This window comes from Lepidochelys kempii, chromosome 4 (assembly GCF_965140285.1).
Source record: "Lepidochelys kempii isolate rLepKem1 chromosome 4, rLepKem1.hap1, whole genome shotgun sequence".
Lineage (NCBI taxonomy): Eukaryota > Metazoa > Chordata > Testudines > Cheloniidae > Lepidochelys > Lepidochelys kempii.
The window spans coordinates 22619995-22639976 of record NC_136383.1 but is presented as its reverse complement, the minus strand read 5'-3'; the positions used below and the strand labels follow the sequence as shown (position 1 = coordinate 22639976).

The 19982-nt window shown below is 40.0% G+C and overlaps 1 protein-coding gene across 1 annotated transcript in view; it reads right to left on the bottom strand.

Annotated features, from left to right (window-relative positions):
* The window catches only part of GRID2 (glutamate ionotropic receptor delta type subunit 2), a 1023752-nt gene that overhangs the window by 361965 nt on the left and 641805 nt on the right, over positions 1-19982 (bottom strand). The window contains exon 5 of the mRNA XM_073340701.2: positions 3351-3404. Within this exon, the coding sequence (XP_073196802.1) occupies positions 3351-3404 (54 nt within the window). The remainder of the gene's footprint in view (positions 1-3350; positions 3405-19982) is intronic.

The following is a 19982-nucleotide window of genomic DNA, read 5'->3' as shown; positions in this document are numbered from 1 at the left end:
CACCTATTTAAAAATAAATAAATGAATAAGCCATTTATTTCATGTTAAATACAGACATACAATTTCTCTCGATTTCCACTATCAGCTAAAAATAAAATATATAATGAATGCACAAATACGACAAAAGGTGACAAGAGAATTTAGCCTGATTTCCTTAGGCTTCCAGAGGTTAAATTTGTTGTGGAGGAGAAGGAAAATAGAAACAGAGAGAAACCCCTTCTCATATCTATTACTCCACCTCTGATTTGTATATATCCAAATCTCTGAATCTTGTGAAATTTAAATAAAGAACTATACCATCGGCTGCTGTAGGGCCCTGAAAGGATGGAAATATTTATTTGGAGAGGCTTTTCTCAACTGAATGCATTGATCAGGGAGAGGAGATTGGTATTATTACCAAGTACTAATATGATTGATTGTGACATATGAAATTGTGCAACCTCTCATTTTTGTGGAGCCTTCAATACAATATATATGGTAATTATTAAAGGTAACATTTTATTATATATTTATTTATTTCAAATTTCCACAGTAATTCCCATTAGATGCACATTGTCAAGGCTAATTTAATACGTTACCTTAAACATCAACTAATGGGACAATAAAATTAAGTAAATGTTACCAAGCATTACTGCCTTTTAAAATAAGCAATTGAAGTAATATACACAGTCCCGCTAAACTAGGCAGATTCATGTTCATGAATGGCATTTCTGTTTAGATTTTTTTGTTTTCAGTACCAAAGGAAAAGGGAATACATTCCTAATTTTTATTTGGCAGCTAATTGTAAGAAGTCATTTTAACTGTTTCCCGAACAATGTATTTCTCATTTGCATAATTCATCCTAAATGCTGAAGATTAGAGGATTAGAAAAGACATGTAAAATAGGGTATTTCTACACTAGAAGCACTGCAGTGGCACAGCTGGCACAGTGGCACAACTTATTACAGCAACAGCAGAGGTTCTTCCATTGCTGTAGTAATTCCACCTCTCAGAGGTGATAGCTAGGTCAAGGGAAAAATTCTTCTGTCTACCTTGTGGTGTTTACATTGGGGCTTAGGTCGGCTTCACTACATCTCTCAGGGGTTTGAATCTTTCATATCCTGAGTGATGTAACTAGGTTGACCTAAATTCTAGGTTTAGGGGAGGCCATAGTCACTTTCTCGGTGGCTCCGATTTAGCCAAAACAAACACATCCGTCATAAAGGGTAGATTTACTGGAATGGGAGTACTTGTGTGAATAACTACATGCCACTCTGAACATGGAGTTTCCCAGTCTGGCTCATAGTGTAAATCCAAAGGATACAGTAATTGGCAACTAGATGGCACTTTTTTCGCGCAGGGGGAGGAGGGGGTGTTTGTTTGCTTACAACACTAGACTTATTTCTCTAATATTCTGGGCCCAACACAGCTACAACAACACAGAAAACTAAACAATAAAGGGCATAGGCAGCCATCACTCCGCTTTCAAATTTCCCATTGTCATTGAAGTGGATAAAAGCTAGATATTTTTCTGTAGTGTACTGGTAAAGTGACAAAAAAGGCAGAATATTGTTCCCAAGCATTCACCACCTGGAATATATTCACATTTTTGTTATGGTCTGAATAAGGTGACATCAAAAAAAGTAACAAAGGAAAAAATGTTGTTTAAATGATAGGTCAAAGTCAGACTGTGATTCAGTCTATGCCACTGTGAACAGATGTTATTTGTTTCTGATCTGATTTTAATGTCCTCAAAATATTGCAAATATTTAGAATGCTAGAACATAGAAAGCTACATTTTACCCTCTCATGCATGGATATGACTCATAGGACAGAATCCATTTCACAGAGCAACTGATTTGTGAATCTGTAGGTTCTACAACATATAGAAAACACATGTACTATGATCGGAGCTTTTCCAGTTTACTACACTAATGTTTTTCTTTTAAAGTTCGAATTAATTTACAATTGACTAAAATGATAATAAGATATGATATTCATCAATCATTAAAAACCTCCACCTAAGTGATTTACCAGTATTTGGCTAACTCTATGAATTATGGGCCTAATCCAACACCTACAGAAGTGAATGGAGGGACTCCCATTGACTTCAATAGGAATTGGGGAAAATGATAATTTTTTTGTATCTGTTAACTTTAAACTGTGGAAGAGATTTACTAAACTGGTCACTAGAGCAAAGAACCAGGGAGATGACTAAATTCTAATCGAGCCTAACTGAAAAATGGTTGATTATGCCTATAGGTTCACCTCGTGATCTTCCTGTAGTTTAGAAAGACAAGGAAAAACAGACTGTAACCAGATGCTGCTTCTGCGGTGAGCTTTTCCATTAACATAAACTGGAATCAACAAACCAACTCTGATTCATTTATTGTATTATAACAATGAATAACTAATCACTGACTATGAAAACAGAAGTGTGTGGCCAATCAAGATAAGATCAGGAATTACATGCATCATTTCTCTAAACAATGTTTTACAAAAAAAGATTCAGCTATAGTTATTATACATTAAACTTGGGAATAATTATCTCTCCAATTAAGCATTTTGTAGACATAATAAATGACTCCTTTTAAAACAACAGAGAAACATTTGAACACTGTATAATCCAAAACAATTTCACTGTGTGGTGTTTTCTATGCGTACCTCCTCTGCTTTTTGACCTATTAGACGTTGGCTGGCAAGCATTTATGGTAGAGATCATTTCATAATTAAAAACAGATTCTTTAATCAAGCATCGTTGCAAAAATTCCCACAAGGTCAGACAGATTTGAAAACAGATAGGTTTGTACTTGAGAAAGGTTCCTCCTGTTCACTATTCAGATATATTCATATATGGCTCTATCTAGATCCCACTAACTTCAGTGAGTTTTGGTACCAGCCCATACCGAACTACTTAATCCTTGTGCTTTTTAAAGGGGCAAAGGGAGGAACACATACAAGTTTTAGAAACAACATTTAAATATAAATGGAACACAAGCACTTCACTAGGAAGGATTCACTATGCTCACAAAGAAGAATTGTTTTTGGTTTGGTTTTTTTGTTTGCTTGATTTTTTCTTTGTTATGAAAGATCTCCAAAGCAGGCCACTCAAGCCAAAAGGAAAGGCTAAACATACTCAGTAGGGGACTGTTTTTCATTTGTTTTATTCAAAGAAGGCCTTTTATTTAAAACAAAACAAAACAAAAAAAGCCCCAAAACTTGTCATTCTGTTTTTATTAAGCAATGCTCTCACTCCCATGCCTGGACTTTGTTGTAGTTACTGCTTCCTTTTGGCAAAGACCAGCGTGAACACTGTCAGTATGTACGAAAACAGGATTCATGCTTCACAACAACATTTGGTTGATAGTTACCTCATTTATAATGATCCAGTGACAGTCAAAAGCAACCAAATTAGTCTCCACGACCTGAAATAGAGAACAAAGCAACTATCAGTCAGCTTATTTATAAAAGCTAAATAAATAAATAAAATGAAATGGATGCTCTCTGCAAATGACAAAAGAAGGAGCACATACTCTGAAAGACCTCTATTATTCGGCTGAGGATAGAGAACCTTTAGCAAAATACTGCAGACACATTTGTGTTGTCGTCTGACTTGCTAATTAAAGATGGAAATGTATTTCATTGCAGGCATAACAGAGGAAAATAGTTTTCAGTTGATTCAGAAGAAAATGAAATAATTTTTGCTTTAACACTGTGTGGTGAGATGGAGCAGAAGAAAGAATGGCAAAGAATCAGTGCATTCAGACAAGATACCCACTGTCTCAGACTGACCAGATTTAGAAATCTCCAAACCATGACCCCTTCTCAATGTTCACCTGTCTTGGATGTGTGAGTGGGAAGGAAATGGGGAGATTCTGGTCATCCAGATTAAAAGATTTGGGGATTATAAAAATAGAGGAATAGGTGGGAAAAGATATTTTTGAGAGAGAGAGGGGAATGTGTCATTGTGGCAGTTTTGGGAGACTACATGTAAAGAACGACCTACTCTTGCCTCTATTTTGACAGGTCCCTTGCTGTCCCCTCCCACTTCTGCCCCTGCCCTCATCTTCTATCTTGTCAGTGAAACATATTCCAAAAACTGTCTTTGTGGTGGGCCCAAAATGCTACCTCCCCTTCTTTCTTGATTCTTCTGTGCTATCATTCATTGGAAAGATTCACTCAGGGGAGGAACAAAGAGAAAGAAGAAGAGAAGGAGAGTTGGGTGGGCTGGCAATGTCATGAGCCCAATAAAGAGGCAGCTACAGGATCTGACTTTCACACCTAAGTAGGAAGTGTGGAGGAGGAAGCAGAGGAGGGAAAATCATAGAAGAATGTCAAAAATGGCTGGACATCTCAGTTCATTCTACTAGTTTCAAATGAACAGGCACTGCAAACCAAACCAATCTTGGTTATCTGATAACCCTACCGATATTGGCTTTAAAACAGCAAGCACCTAGAACTGCTATAAATCACAGAGGAAGGGAGCCAGGTATTGTCATGCTACTTTGTGAAAGCATAAAACAACACTGACACTGTGGTAGATGAATGGTAGTGGTTTATTGTTATTGAGGCCTGGAGAGATGTACATCACTGATTTTTGGCATTGGGATGATTGTAATTTATATAATACTATGTCCAAAGGAGTCAGATTTAACTGGTTACTAATCTTAAGAGAGGTAAGAGTCCCAGAACTGAAAAACCACCACCATTAACCCAGAGGCATTGGAACTGGGGTCAGCTCTCGCTTGCTACATTGATGGACAGTACAGGAAATTCTAAACTAGAGATAGACTAAAAGCAGTTTCTGGGCAGCTACATATACATAGTCCTTAGAAAGGAAACTCTCTCCAGTGCTGAGATGATCATTTGGGGAAATGAGATTGCTGTGTCAATGTATCTCTGGGTAAATTTAAACATTATTTGTAGTAATTCATGACCTAACATTGAATGTAGATACAGTGCACTGTATTCTCCATGTTATTATACTGGTTCTACTATTTTGTCAGGTTATTTTGGTTGGTGCTACTGATGAGTCAGTGGCAAGGGGCTCCCCATTTATCTTTGAGAAGTGTTAGGTGTGGTATTTCCTGGATTTTGTCAAGAAGGTTTCTCACGTATAATACCTGATATTAAGAGGTGAGATATTAGAGAGGACTCTTTGCTTGTTACTTTCATAGCCTCTGTTTTTATTCTTATTGTTCGATTCAGCTGTACATCAACTACCCTGTGGAAGAGTTTAACCACACAGGAGCACAGAGAAGCAACTGAGAAGCAGAGAGCTAGTGCCAAGCTACACAGTGTTTGTGCATTAGCTGCACAAGCCAAGCACACAAGCTTACTCATTCATCGTCATAAGTAGAACAGGAAAGAGATGCTCCCTTTGTAAGAAACTCCTTCCTCATCATTCAGCCAGGAGAGAGACTGCCTGCCTCTGAGCTGCCATGTTATCTATGGTGCAAGCTCAGCCATGTCAGATGACAAGGGGTGGTGTGTGTAGCCAATGACCACATCTGGGGATTCAGCAACAGCCCTCTGTGTAACTGAGGTGTGGTTGAGCATGCCATACACCTGATGAATGAGCTACTCATCTTATGCTGGTCTATCAAGAGGACTTTCAAGACCCCCCACAGAGTACCCCACAACTACTGAATGATTAATATGGGCTTCCCTGAGGCCTTCTGTCATTTTTTCTTTTTTGTTTGTTTTGAGTAACACGTCTCTGTTTCTACTCCCTACTTTGTATTTTGAATTTTTTCCCGTCTTTATTTTACCACTTGTGTATTCAGGAATAATAATATATCATTTTGACATTTTGTTGAATTCCCCACAGTAGACTTTTATGATACACCTCCAGGGACAAGATAGAACTGAACATTGAAATGATGTGAAGCAACATAGCACGCAACCTGGCTGTCATTGGTCTGATCAGATATCATGTATTAAATCAGTTGAAAGATAACCAATAATAAGAGAAGAGAGAGGTTGGAAATTGAGGGAGTAGTAATAGTCCCAGTGCTTGTAAACAAGCACTGCCTCACAAAGAAAAATTCCTAGTACTGTCATGCCATAGAAAGTTAAAGACTAAATTCAGAAAAATTCAAAAGAAACATTTTTAGTTGTAATTTGCAGATTTGTTGAAATCAACACATTCTGCAGGAACATGTCAATTCTGATGAATTGCTGCCAGAAACCAGGCAGATTTTCAACAGACTCTTACCTGCCAGACAGTTTTCAAAACCTGCCTGGTGCCTACCTTGCTCCTCAGCAGCCTGCTTGGTGGGCTGATGGGGAGCCAAGAGCCCAAAAGCCCTAGCTCCTAGGTTCGGGGTTCCTTAGAAGTCCAGGCTTCCAGGCTACAGGACAGCTTCCCAGATGGACTACCCTGAAGCCAGGGCTCTGACTAGAGATGAGCAGAGAATGGTAATTCCAATTTGTGGAAAATTTTGGGGTTTTACTCCGAATTGGAATGTAAACCAAATTTTGAACTCTTTAAATCCTCCATGAAACAGAGATACCATTCGTTGCCCATTAAGATATTATTTGCTAATTAAGAGATGGGTGAATAATTGATTTTTTAGTACTGAAAAAAATTGGGGGGGGGGTCCCAAATCAAATTGGAAAAGTCAGTTTTGGGTCAAATGAAATAATTTATTTGATTCAAAACATTTTGTTTCTACACCTTTCCAAGGGCTAGATTACAAAATTGCAGAAGGAGGAGGAGATAATAGTAGTACATCCCTTATAAGCTGTAGCCTAGTAGTTAAGGCACTCGCCTGAGGTATGGGAGATCAGGGTTCAATTCCCCTCTCTACCTGATGTGAAGATGGAATTTGAACTTGGGTTTCTGACATTACAGGAGAGTGTCATGGCTTCCGTGTATCTCTTAACATAACAGATTGGGAAATACCCACATCAGAGCATCTGTGGCTGGGGCACTGTCCTGAAATGCCAGAGACTCAAGTTCCAATCCCTTCTCGACATCAGGAACAGGGGGCACACTGTGTGGGTCTCCCACATCCCAGGACACTGGGCTAAAACTTACAAGGGAGGGATTGGTATCACCACATTCCTCCTTCTCTGGCTATTTTCTGAATGGCATCTCAGTCCCAACACATTTTTTTTTGGCTAAAAGTATTTGGTGCATTTGTACATATTCATGGAAAGTTTTGGTGCCCCCTAAAATAGATTTTTGGCAAATTTAATATTTGCTGAAAATAACGCACCCAGCTCTAATTAAAAAGCAAAACCAGGATGATTACTGCTATATATCGGAGGCACTGGTTGTTCTCATTTTGATCCACCTTATCTTCTATTTCAAAGTTGGTTTCTGACCTATTTGACTCTTTATATACAATACAGTCAGCTTTTTAACCTTCAGTCAGCCAGGACATCTTCAGCAGATCAAGACCTTTGAGGTTCACTTTTTAAAAATTACATACTGCTACAAATACGACACATATTTGTTCAAACTTCAGCCCCCCCAGCACCTCACTACAAATACCTCTGACCTGTAGCCAATGAGAGAGATAAGGTGGGTGAGCTAATACCTTTCATTGGACCAAATTCTGTTGGTGGAAGGAAAAATTGTTGAATGTCATAAAGTTCCTCCTCGGGTCTGGGAAGGTAACCAGAGTGGCCAAGCTAAGCACAAAGTCGACAGATTAGGAAGAAGGGGCTCACACATGTTATAGGAGAACTTTTAAAATGAAGTGGGCAATTAACATCTCTGCATTTTTAGAACAAAGGACTCACATTCTTCGTGAATTCTCATTGTTTTAGGAATTCGCTTTGCCCTGAAGTCTGTCAGAGAAGAGTTAAGATTTCAGTATCTTTTCCCCTTTGTTTTTTTTAGGGTTGAAGGTGACTGTTTGAGAGGTTGATCATGGGGTTAGGAAAGTTTCTGAAGAGGCGGGTTTTCTCCCATAAAAGATAGTCTTGTGGTCAAGTAATCAGATTGGGAGTCAGGAGATGAGGATTTAATTATTTGCTCTGCCACAGAGTTCCTGTGTGACCTTGGGCAACAATCTCTCCGGAAGAAATCCTGAACCCACTGAAATCAATGCCCTTGACTTTCTATTGAGTTTTCAGTTTTGTTCATTTAAGGAGTCAATTGCATCTTCACGGGGGAGGGAAGAGAGCAAATAAGAATGCCTTAATGAACAGAGAGATATTAGAAGCAAAGAACATTTCTCGTTCAAATTAAACCTCAGTACTCCTAACTAAAAGGCCACGTAATAAGGTCATGGAGGTCATGTAATAAAGCTGCTTTGAAACTATTTTTTATGACTCCTGTGTTCGCAAACATAAAGCATTTTTTCGGCATCTGAGGGGATGATCCACTAAAGGAAGAATATCATTTCTTTGTGGTCTAGGGAAACATCTTCCTGCATACCCAGTGAGCTGGCCTGAACTCTGTGTTTTGTGGAAGGGGGCAAAGGAATGTATAAACCGATATGTTCCATGAGAGCGAGGGCAGTAATTAAAAGGAATCTGATACCTGTAAGTTAAAACAAATTGGTAAAGGGCAGTGTCATAAATATACAGGGAAGGTAAACACCTTTAAATCCCTCCTGGCCAGAGGAAAAACCCCTTCACCTGTGAAGGATTAAGAAGCTAAGACAACCTCGCTGGCACCTGACCAAAATGACCAATGAGGAGACAAGATACTTTCAAAGCTGGAGTGGGGGGAGACAAAGGGTTCACTGTCTGTGAGTTGTTTTTGCTGGGACCAGAGCAGGAATGCAGGTCAGAACTCCTGTAAAGGGCTAATAAGCAATCTAGTTAGATATGCGGTAGATTCGGTTTTGTTTAAATGGCTGATAAAATAAGGTGTGCTGAATGGAATGTAGATTCCTGTTTTTGTGTCTTTTTGTAACTTAAGGTTTTGCCTAGAGGGATTCTCTATGTATTGAATCTGATTACCCTGTAAGGTATTTACCATCCTGATTTTACAGAAGTGATTCTTTTACTTTTTCTTCAACTAAAATTCTTCTTTTAAGAACCTGATTGCTTTTTCCTTGTTCTTAAGATCCAAGAGTTTGGGTCTGTGTTCACCTATGCAAATTGGTGAGGATTTTTATCAAGCCTTCCCCAGGAAAGGGGGTATAGGGCTTGGGGGGATTTTGGGGGCAAAGACGTTTCCAAATGGGCTCTTTCCCTGTTATATATCTGTTAGACGCTTGGTGGTGGCAGCAATAAAGTCCAAGGGCAAAAGGTAAAATAGTTTGTACCTTGGGGAAGTTTTAACCTAAGCTGGTAAAAATAAGTTTAGGGGGTTTTTCATGCAGGTCCCCACATCTGTACCCTAGAGGTCAGAGTGGGGAAGGAACCTTGGCAGGTAGTCACAAGTTAGGGAGTTTAATAACCCTAATCTTTGGGTACTGTGCAGCTTTGGAACTCATCTGCCCATCTTGCTGGCTTTGTGACAGAAAGTAGTGCTCTGCACACATAAAAGGGACAGACTGGAAATTTCCATATGAGACAGAAAGCAGGTGATGGTGTTGTTTATGCAACTCACATCTTAGGGTAAAATTGAACTAAACTATAGTATGCATTCATAATGAGGGCTGGAAAGCCCATGAAAAATGAAATCCTTCACAAGTATTAAATGAAACAATTAACTCTTTCCTAGCCATAGATGAGCCCATGCAGGTATGTAAACAGTGTCCAAACACTTCCACAGCTTTCTGTGCTGCATGGAGTGATACGTATCATCAGCTTGGTGGACTTGCCTTGAAATCCTGCAACCCTGAAAAATCAATATGTTAATAACCTGGTATCAGGTTTGAATCTCAAACATGAGAAGCTCTTTGTTTTATTTTTCTCACTGAAATACATCCGCCTGACATTCACAGCCAAAGCAGCAATATTAAATAAAAGACCCGGTGCTGCTGAGCGGACATTTCTTTCACACCACTGGGTGTCTGGCAATCCACAGCAACCTTATTGTGCAGGGAGCACAACAGTGTCATGGTATAACCAAAGTATTCAGGGAATGATTTTTCTTCCTCTCTCTTTCCAGCCTGGTTGTGAGTTCAGATACACTGCCAAATGTGTATTGCCATATCACGTAACTCTTCAACACCAAACATCAAAGTGTCATTTTAGCAGGCCAATTTTATATTGGGATTTAACGGCCAAATCCTTAGATAGAGTAAATTAGCATGGCTCTATTGAAGCCAGTGAAGCAATTATGCATTATACCACCTGAGGATTTGTCCCAGTGGAGGTTACTCTTTATGTCCTACTAAAGCAGCCACACAAACAGTTCAACCTGAAAGGCAAATTTTGTGAAAAGACAAAGAGCAATAACGAACACAAAGATCCCAATTCTGCCACTTTACCTACACACTGAGAAGTAGTTAAATGAGCTGTCCTGTTGAAATCTATGAGAATACTTGCATAAGGGCTACTCAGTGCGGGTACGGGAGGCAGACCCTTAGGACAGGCAGTTCTGCTTATAAGAGGTCAGAAGTATCCACAGTATTGATATAAAGTAATATTCTTATAATCTTTGCAACTTTAGAATTGGGGATCACACAGCTACTTACAAACTTAGGTAGTAACCTCAAACTCTAGCAATTTCTCAGACTGCCTATTAAAATCAATGCTGCACTGCATTGTGAAGAAGGGATTCCACTTGGTCAAACATGAATGCCATTGAGCCAATGTGCAACATCATGGCTGAAACAAAGTATTTTTCTTCTTCCAAAGGACTTGAGTACACAACGGGATAGATTTTGCAGAGAGCAGAGATATGCTGTCAAGAAGACAAGTGATGAGCAAAGACAAACCATCTGTCACTGGCAGTAACTCCAGAATCTTTGGAAGAACCTGACGATCACTCCTTCTCTTATCATTCACTCTTAAACCATCTAAGGGCTACATATAAGAATCTGAAGCAAACCAGCAACACTGACAACACAGAAGCTTCTTTCATTTGTAATAATAATAATAAACTCGTACAAATAGCTCCTCTACAAATAGAACTGGTAATTTAATGGAATAATATAGAAAATTAACTGTTTTGTTCTCCACTGTACCTGGTGGTTTAGCTTTATTTTCCTAGCTCTGTACACAGTATGTCCAAAAGCATGTATTGAATACCCGGAATGCTATATAGATTCAATTACCAACAGACTCACCAGCAGTACTAACAGATATTTTAGTTTAACTAGGATTGCCAAATGGGAAGTTGTTTTCCTCTATAAGGCTAGAATCATTTATACCTTAATCCAGTCAACCTGTACTTAACTTTAAGTGAAACACTACACATATGCTCTAATTTAAGCACATGCTTAAATTCTTTGCTGGATAGGGGCTTTAATGATCAACTCATAGTGTGGGAAGGGATACTTCAAATATAAAATGGTGCTGGTAAGTCTTCTTCAGTATTACAAGTACCATTCTCTGTGGTAAAGATAGGCCCCAAACTACTTCTGAGGCTCTTTTTTTCTTTTTAACTATGACCAACTACAGTAGCATCATTCATCATGACCCAAGACATTTGTCCATAAAATAAGTGAAACCCATGGGATTGGAAGATACAGCTTTTTCAGTTGGTGGCACACAACTACAGAACTATTCCCCTGAAGGGTCATAACAACTGCTAATTTCTCTGCCTTTAAAATCAAATGCAGATTCCAACTTTTCACAACAACATTTCCATAATCTCTCTCTCTCATACACACATGCACGCATACACACATGAGGGAGAGAGAAAAAGCTTGTGTATATGACATATTGCTCATAAAATGTTCTCAGGTACTATGCTGGTGGGAGCTATAAAAAGCAAGTGTGGAGTATAAAAGTATAAAAGATGCCTAAATGACTTAGGAGCATAAGTCCTACTGAAAGTCAATGAAACTTGTGTTTCCAAGTCACGTAAGCACTTTTGAAAATCCTACCTTCAACAGCTAAACAGAAAGATAATACTGATACCTGTTAAATCAGGTCATAAGTAGGGCTTCTCTTAGCCACTTCTTTCTTGCTTCTCCCAACAAGGTCATGATAATGCAGTGAGTTTCAAGACCCATTAACATGGAAGGCAGAGTAGGATAAACAGGATCCAGAAACCAACTGTGGCAGTTATAAATTAAACTGAATATGGACAGATCAAGATACATATATAACAGCTAATTATCTGTGAGAAATAAGTGGAAATTCAATATTCATGGACTGTGTGTTATCTTATTGTCTTTTTCTTCCTTTGGATTAGATGTACACATCCATTTTTTCCTTTTAAGCAATGCTCACTGCTGTCATTTGTCATCACTAAACCTCAATTTTTAGCACAATTAAAGCAGATTTCATGTTGCTATCCATGACATTAATGAACCCACAACACAAATATTACAATTCATTGACTATCTAAATTGCTGAACCATAGTTCAATGCATTTTTGCTACAAATACCTACTGCCAAGTCAATTCAGCACTGTAAGACTCCAAAATACAACGTAATCTTTGGTCACGCCAGAGAGACTTTGCACAGAAGTGCTTACTGGCCAGATCTACAAACTGTGACAGTACCATGGCACATACATTGAAAGTATGAAGCTCCATTTCTTTATGTTATAGTGTGAATGGATATGACCTGGAACCTCATCTGGTCGGTCTTTCTTTTTTTTAATCAAACCAATTTTTTCATCCCGATTAAAGTCAGCGGATAGCATCACAAAATCCCCTGTCCTGGATCTGTCTGGCATGGAAATTATTTTAAATGCTGTCTTAGTTGAATTTTCCCCATGAGTTTATCATGGACCCAAACGCTCTACTATCCTCATCCAAACATCTACTATCTACAGTAACACCCCATGCTTTCGGCACTGTAGTCTGAGCTCCACTCTTCCAGCTGGAAGACTACTAAACCATTTGCATCCAAGACTATGAGCCACTGCAGCCAATGTTATTTCATAGAACAATGTGCTGTAATCACTCTTTTGTAGACAGATCTTCATATCCCTCTCCCCACTTACCTTCCCCAAGGACATATCGATCTGTTGACCTCTGAGGTTCAGCCAAAAAAAATGATCCGTCCTTGTGTGTGAGGCAGAAGGTGCACATTTAAGAAAAATAAAACCAATAGAACCTAAGTATCATTTTCTAACATACACTTGATTAAAGAGTGGTGACTTGACTATTTTGAGCACCCGCAGCAATTGCCTGTAGTGTAGATGGTTCTTGTGGCAGTGATGTGGAAACTAGAAGATGAAACCACAAGCCTATTCAGTAGATAATGAGCAGAAGGAAAGAGGAAGAGAGATGATAAAAAGCTGAAGACCAGTTTATCTGATTTGAATACAGAAAAGAAAAGCAATGAGATACACAGAGTTATCCCCATGTCCATACATATTGCAAGGGATGCATTCTCCTGCTGCAGGGGCTGTGTTTGGAATCCCAGTCTATGTCTGTTTCCCTCTGCCCTGCCCCCTAGCTGCTAAATTCACTGAACTGGTGACTATTATCAGGCTCCCTGTCCCAGCACTTCCTGCTGGTGTCATAAATATAAAGTGAAATCCCTCCTGGCCAGAGGAAAAACCCCTTCACCTGTAAAGGGTTAAGAAGCTAGGATAACCTCGCTGGCACCTGACCAAAATGACCAATAGGGAGACAAGATACTTTCAAAGCTGAAGGGGGGGAGAAACAAAGTCTCTCTCTGTCTGGTTTTTTTTTTTTTTTTGGCCTGGACCAGAGCAGGAATGCAGGTCAGAACTCCTGTAAAGGGCTAATAAGCAATCTAGTTAGATATGCATTAGATTCTGTTTTGTTTAAATGGCTGATAAAATAAGTTGTGCTGAATGGAATGTAGATTCCTGTTTTTGTGTCTTTTTGTAACTTAAGGTTTTGCCTAGAGGGATTGTCTGTGCTTTGAATCTGATTACCCTGTAAGGTATTTACCATCCTGATTTTACAGAGGTGATTCTTTTACTTTTTCTTCAATTAAAATTCTTCTTTTAAGAACCTGATTGCTTTTTCATTGTTCTTAAGATCCAAGGGTTTGGGTCTGTGTTCAGAGACGCAAATTGGTGAGGATTTTTATCAAGCCTTCCCCAGGAAAGGGGGTGTAGGGTTTGGGAGGATTTGGTGGGGGGGAGACATTTCCAAGCGGGCTCTTTCCCTGTTATATATTTGTTAGACGCTTGGTGGTGGCAGCAAAAAAGTCCAAGGGCAAAAGGTAAAATAGTTTGTACCTTGGGGAAGTTTTAACCTAAGCTGGTAAAAATAAGCTTAGGCGGGGGGGTTTCATGCAGGTCCCCACATCTGTACCCTAGAATTCAGAGTGGGGAAGGAACCTTGACAGCTGGTGTCACAGCAAGACCTTTTCTTTGTCTCTTCTCTCAGCCCTTCAGCTTCTCAGTGGGAAAATGGGTCACTGATCCATAAAGCTCATTTTTGCACAGCAGAAACTGAAGTTCACAAAAATTTCTCTTTACTAAAGTCAGTATGTTTGGAATCTACCTTTAATCTCTGTCCAATTCTAAACTCCACACAAAACCCCCAAAACGTGACAGTGGTTGTTTGTTTTATTATGAAGTACTTGCAATCCAGACCTGTATTCTGATCCCTAGAGTTTACTTCCATGCAAAAGGAAGTACAGTAAGGCCTCGATTTACACTGTGGTTATGTTCTTAAAAAAACACCGTGCAAACAGAAATCATGTAAAAAGATACCAAGGGTCTATGGGAAATAAGTATTTAGGTTCCAGGCTCACAAGATGACCTTCCTAATGTATATAATACAGTACAGTACTACAGGGTTTATTAAAACATTTTTAATGAAATTTAAACTTACTACAGTACAGGTACTAACCTTTCCTAATGTTGAGGATGAATCTGATACAGTATCAGCATTATCATCATGTTGTTGAAGTCAGAACTCTGAGTGTTCATCTGGGGTGTCTGGGGAAGCTGGGGAGTGTGGAGCAGTAGGGCAGGCCCTGACTTTGGGTGGGTGGGCAATGATGGGGGCAGGGGAGGGGAGGTAGGAGGGATGAGGGCAGGAAGGATCAGGGCCACCTCCCACTCATCCCCTCCAGCTGGCCTGGTGGGCGGCCATGGACGCTCTGGCAAGGGGCCTCCCAAGGCATGCACCTGGGAGCAGGGGGTTATGACGCGGGGGCTTGCACAGCTCTGCCCACTCCCTCAGCTCTTCCGCCAGAAAGCGGTGTCGAGGGCTTGCCCCACTCCACCCTGCGGTCCTGCCGGGGAGCGGGGTCAGGGCATGGTGGGCTTACCCCACTCCACCTGCCCAACATTACTGCCAGAGAGCAGGCAAACCTCCATGCCCTGACCCCACTCCCCCACAGGAGCTCCGGGCAGAGTGGGGTGAACCCTGGACCATGCTCCCCGGCTGGAGCATCAGGTGGGTGGGCAGAGCGGGGCAAGCCCCCATGCCCTGACTGCAGCTGGGGCTGGGGGGCCCTTGGCCAGAGTTTCCATGCCCAACACCGGCTGGAAGGGGTGAGGGGAGAGGTGCCCCATCCCTCCCCCATCCTCATCATTGCCCGCCCGCCCACCCACCCAAAGTCAGAGTCCACCCAAGTGTCGGGTCTTGCCTACGCCACTGATTTGTGCATCTTGGCAAACGCATTGCACCATGTAAAAGTGAATCCCTACTGAGTACAAAAATAAAGGGTCACAATTAATTGACCATGCATAACTAAAACTATCCAAAAAAACCCAACAAAACAAAAAACAAAAAAAACCCACCACCAAACAATCATGTAAATCAAGGCCTGACTGTACTGTATTGTGGGTGCAAGTTGCAAGAAAACTTCCCAAGGGTTATTGCTACCCAATCCCCAATCAATAAAAATCAAGCTTCTAAATCACTTTGGAAAACGAGTTTAGTTCATTATACTTTGTATTTTCAGTCTCCCTCCTAGAGACAATTGGGGTGGCAGTGTTTTTAATCCTTTTCAATTCAATTTGACTCATGAAAGTTTTATATCTCTTTTGAAAGGAAAAAGAATTAGCCTCACTTTTCAAAAGACCTGATCAGTTTTCCCTTTATTTCAGATTTATTTCAAAACAAGATAGCTTTAAACTAAAGGAAATTGGGTCATTCTACTAAATAATTAGGCTTATATTGACTTGGCTTGCCATTCTAATTACATTTGAAAAAGTCCAAGCTCTAGGGAAGAATTCATCTCCCAAATTTTACTGGTATTTTAAGAGAAATGGAGACAGTTCAAATGATACAATGCCTTATGTTGCAGGCATATATGAAAGTAACTCAAAAGTTAGATGTTCAATCAGAGTAAATAATGTCACTAATATCACCATAATCATCAACTAAAGAGATTGTGAACACAAAATCCTTTTTGCCTGGAATCACTTGTGCATTCTGGATATTGCACTCCGAAAGGGATTCAGAAGAATTAAATACTATATGCATACAGTAGAAATCACACCTAAAAATAAGCACAACTCTTTGAAAACATACCTGTTACATGACAAACTTTAAGTAGCAGCATTAAACAATTTAAGGATTTAAACATTATCTTTCATTTCATCTCAAGAATCATGTTTTTCTCATAGATTAAAATTTAACTCTTGCGATCTACTATCACCATTTGTAATAGAAAAAGTATGATTGTTCCAATGAAAAACTTATAACAAAGAACTGTTAGGGAAAGTATTGGCCTACTCTTAAGTACTTTGTCTGAAATCAAAGCAATATGCATATCATTATGTTGCCTGTTGAAGTGACAGATGGCAAATGTAGAAGAACAGCATTTCTCACCAATCATAGAATCATAGAATCATAGAATATCAGGGTTGGAAGGGACCCCAGAAGGTCATCTAGTCCAACCCCCTGCTCAAAGCAGGACCAATTCCCAGTTAATCACCACTGTACTGCACTCCTGTGGGAGCTGCAGGTTTCAAAGAAATAATTAATACCTCAAAACCCCTGTCAAGGTTCCTTCCCCACTCTGAAATCTAAGGTACAGACGTGGGGACCTGCATGAAAACCTCCGAAGCTTACTTTTACCAGCTTAGGTTAAAACTTCCCCCAGGTACAAACTATTTTACCTTTTGCCCTTCGACTTTCGCTGCCACCACCAAACGTCTAACACCAGTTACTGGGAACGAGTCCATTTGGAAACATCTTTCCCCCCAAAATCCTTCCAAATCTTACACCCCCTTTCCTGGGGAAGTTTTGATAAAAATCCTCACCAATTTGCATAGGTGAACACAGACCCAAACCCTTGGATCTTAAGAACAATGAAAAAGCATTCAGTTTCTTAAAAGAAGAATTTTAATAGAAAAAAAGTAAAAAGAATCACCTCTGTAAAATCAGGATGGTAAATACCTGACAGGGTAATTAGATTCAAAACATAGAGAATCCCTCTAGGCAAAACCTTAACTTACAAAAAGACACAAAAACAGGAATATCTATTCCATTCAGCACAGATTATTCTCTCAGCCATTTAATGAAATCAGAATCTAACGCATATCTAGCTAGATTACTTACTAAGTTCTAAGACTCCATTCCTGTTCTGTCCCCGGCAAAAGCATCACACAGACAGAAAGAGAGACAGAGAGCTTTGTTTCTCCCTCCCCCCAGCTTTTGAAAGTATCTTGTCTCCTCATTCGTCATTTTGGTCAGGTGCCAGCAAGGTTATCCTAGCTTCTTAACCCTTTACAGGTGAAAGGGTTTTTCCTCTGGCCAGGCGGGATTTTAAAGGTGTTTACCCTTCCCTTTATATTTATGACAACCCCATACAAATTATAGACTTTGTTTAGCTGAGGCATAGTTTCCTGATAGTGCCTCTTATTTTCTTGTAGAAATGCCTCAGAATCTTTTCTAAAAGATGCTAGAATTCTGTTCTATTTGTGATGGAAGAGCATTTTATTCTGTTCAAATAGTACTTGGAGAGGTCTGCATTCCATCTTTATGCCTACCCAGAGATATCAGTTCTGTTTATATTTTGTGCTAAACTCTTGTCAGTCCAGAGCTAGGAGACAAACAGAAAGGCTATGGACTTGGCTGGCTGGACCAAGCGTGGTCTCTAATCCAGATTGGTTACTCTAACTTGCCACAGAGATAGAGGAGAACAGAAGAAGCAAGGATTCCCTCAAGAGCTTAAATCCAGGTGGGAGCCGTTAGTGAATCCTCACCTTTCTGAGAATGGGTTAGAACTGGAAAATTTCCCAAAGTGATGGAATAAATAACCAGGAGCTGTTTTCTGAGAGAAGCAATTCTGGATGGGAGGCTGCAGCTAAGTCTTCTGTTAAATTAGGAGTGTAGCTTAGTGGATAGACTGGATTGGGACTTGGGTTCTATTCCCATCTCTACCATTGTCCTGCTGCGTGGCCCAGAGACACAGTATATAACAAATGCATATGCGTTTACATGACTTCTCTGACAGGTATTTGCTGGCATTACTATGGCAGTCATCACTATCATATGTGGGCACATCTTGGCTCTCTCTTGCAGACACCAAAGCCATAATGATGACTGTCATAATAATGCCAACACATATCTACCAGAGAAGTCATGTAAATACACATTAATTTCTTGTATATTATCTAATTATACATCTATGTGCATACATATACAGAACTATATAATTATTTATAATGATCTCTAAATATAGCTGTCACTTCATTAAGAAAATGAATAATGAAAAGCACAGATATTGAACTTGAAAACCCCACACACCTGAAACAGATTCCCCACCTGGTTTAGATTGGCATAGCTGCACTCACTTCAGGGAAAGAAATAAAATGACTGAAACAAATAAAGCCATGTGAATCTTGTTCTACAAGAAAGGAATCATATTATCTGATATTTCTAACTGAAATGATAGGTCTGGTATTTTTGAATGAAGACTGGATTTCTGCATGTCCTCTCATCTACCCTGATTTTATACCAGGGTAACATGACTGATTTACTCCTGATTTACCTCAGTTTAAGTGAGAGAGAATCAGTTCTGCACAAGTAGAAAGTCAGGAACAGAAGTCAAAGCAAATGACATAAATGGAGTTTGAGGAAGAATTTGAAGAGAATGAAGACAACTAGTGCAAAGGAAGAGGGCTGTGGTCCAGAAAGCTGTCAGCATGGTCTGCCTGACATATGATATTCCTCCCCTTCCTGTCCATAGTTTTAAAACCTTCTCCCACCCTCTTCCTCCCGGGTCTCCTCTCTAAGTGCTCTTAGTGTTATTTCAGGAACGGTCAACCTCCCAGCCTCTTTCAGCAGAATCTCTCACACTAGAAATCACTGAAGTCATTTATCTCTAAGGCAGATATATGGACGGGGGGCAACTTGGTTTGGCCCTTCACATTTTTACAACAGCAGCAATTTATTATACAAAAGTTCTCTAACTGTTGACAGTGGCAGACATGCTTGTGGTCCATAGTGAACTGGCAGGTTAGATGGTGGTGGCTTCTCCTTGTTTCCAGCTAATTCTTTATAGAAGCGCTTGGACTCCTCTGGAAGCGACCACAAACAAAGATGAGGAACTAACCTAGCTTCCTACGTTAGGGGCCCCTGCCATATAGAGAAGGAAGAAAGGAAACAGGAGTCACCCCTAGGGACTGGAGCTGCCAGCTGAAGGGGACGCTCAGGGAAAGTGGGCATTAGTACAAGAAAGCAGCATCCTGGGCAGCACATAGAGAAGATTAGGGGACCAGGCAATCATGCAGAATGTGAAAGGGAGCATGTGCCCATGACCAGGTGGCTGGGAAATATGTGCAGGAGAGCATGGGGAGAGAAAGGAACAGAACAAATGGGACTCAAATGAGAAAACAACAGGATACAGTGTGAGTATTCAAAAAAGGACAAAATATTTACCAGTTTATGGGCATCTAATTTTCATATATACTTTCTAACATTTCCTTCCCATGTAGGCAACTGCTATAGTAGTTGTAGTTGGGATGTTGCACAATCAGAAATGGAATTATAATTGGTAGACCAGTAGGGAGCTTGTCGAAGGAATGCTCTCTCAAGACAAAGCCATGATGAAAAGTGTGAGAATGCCTGCTGTACTGTGAA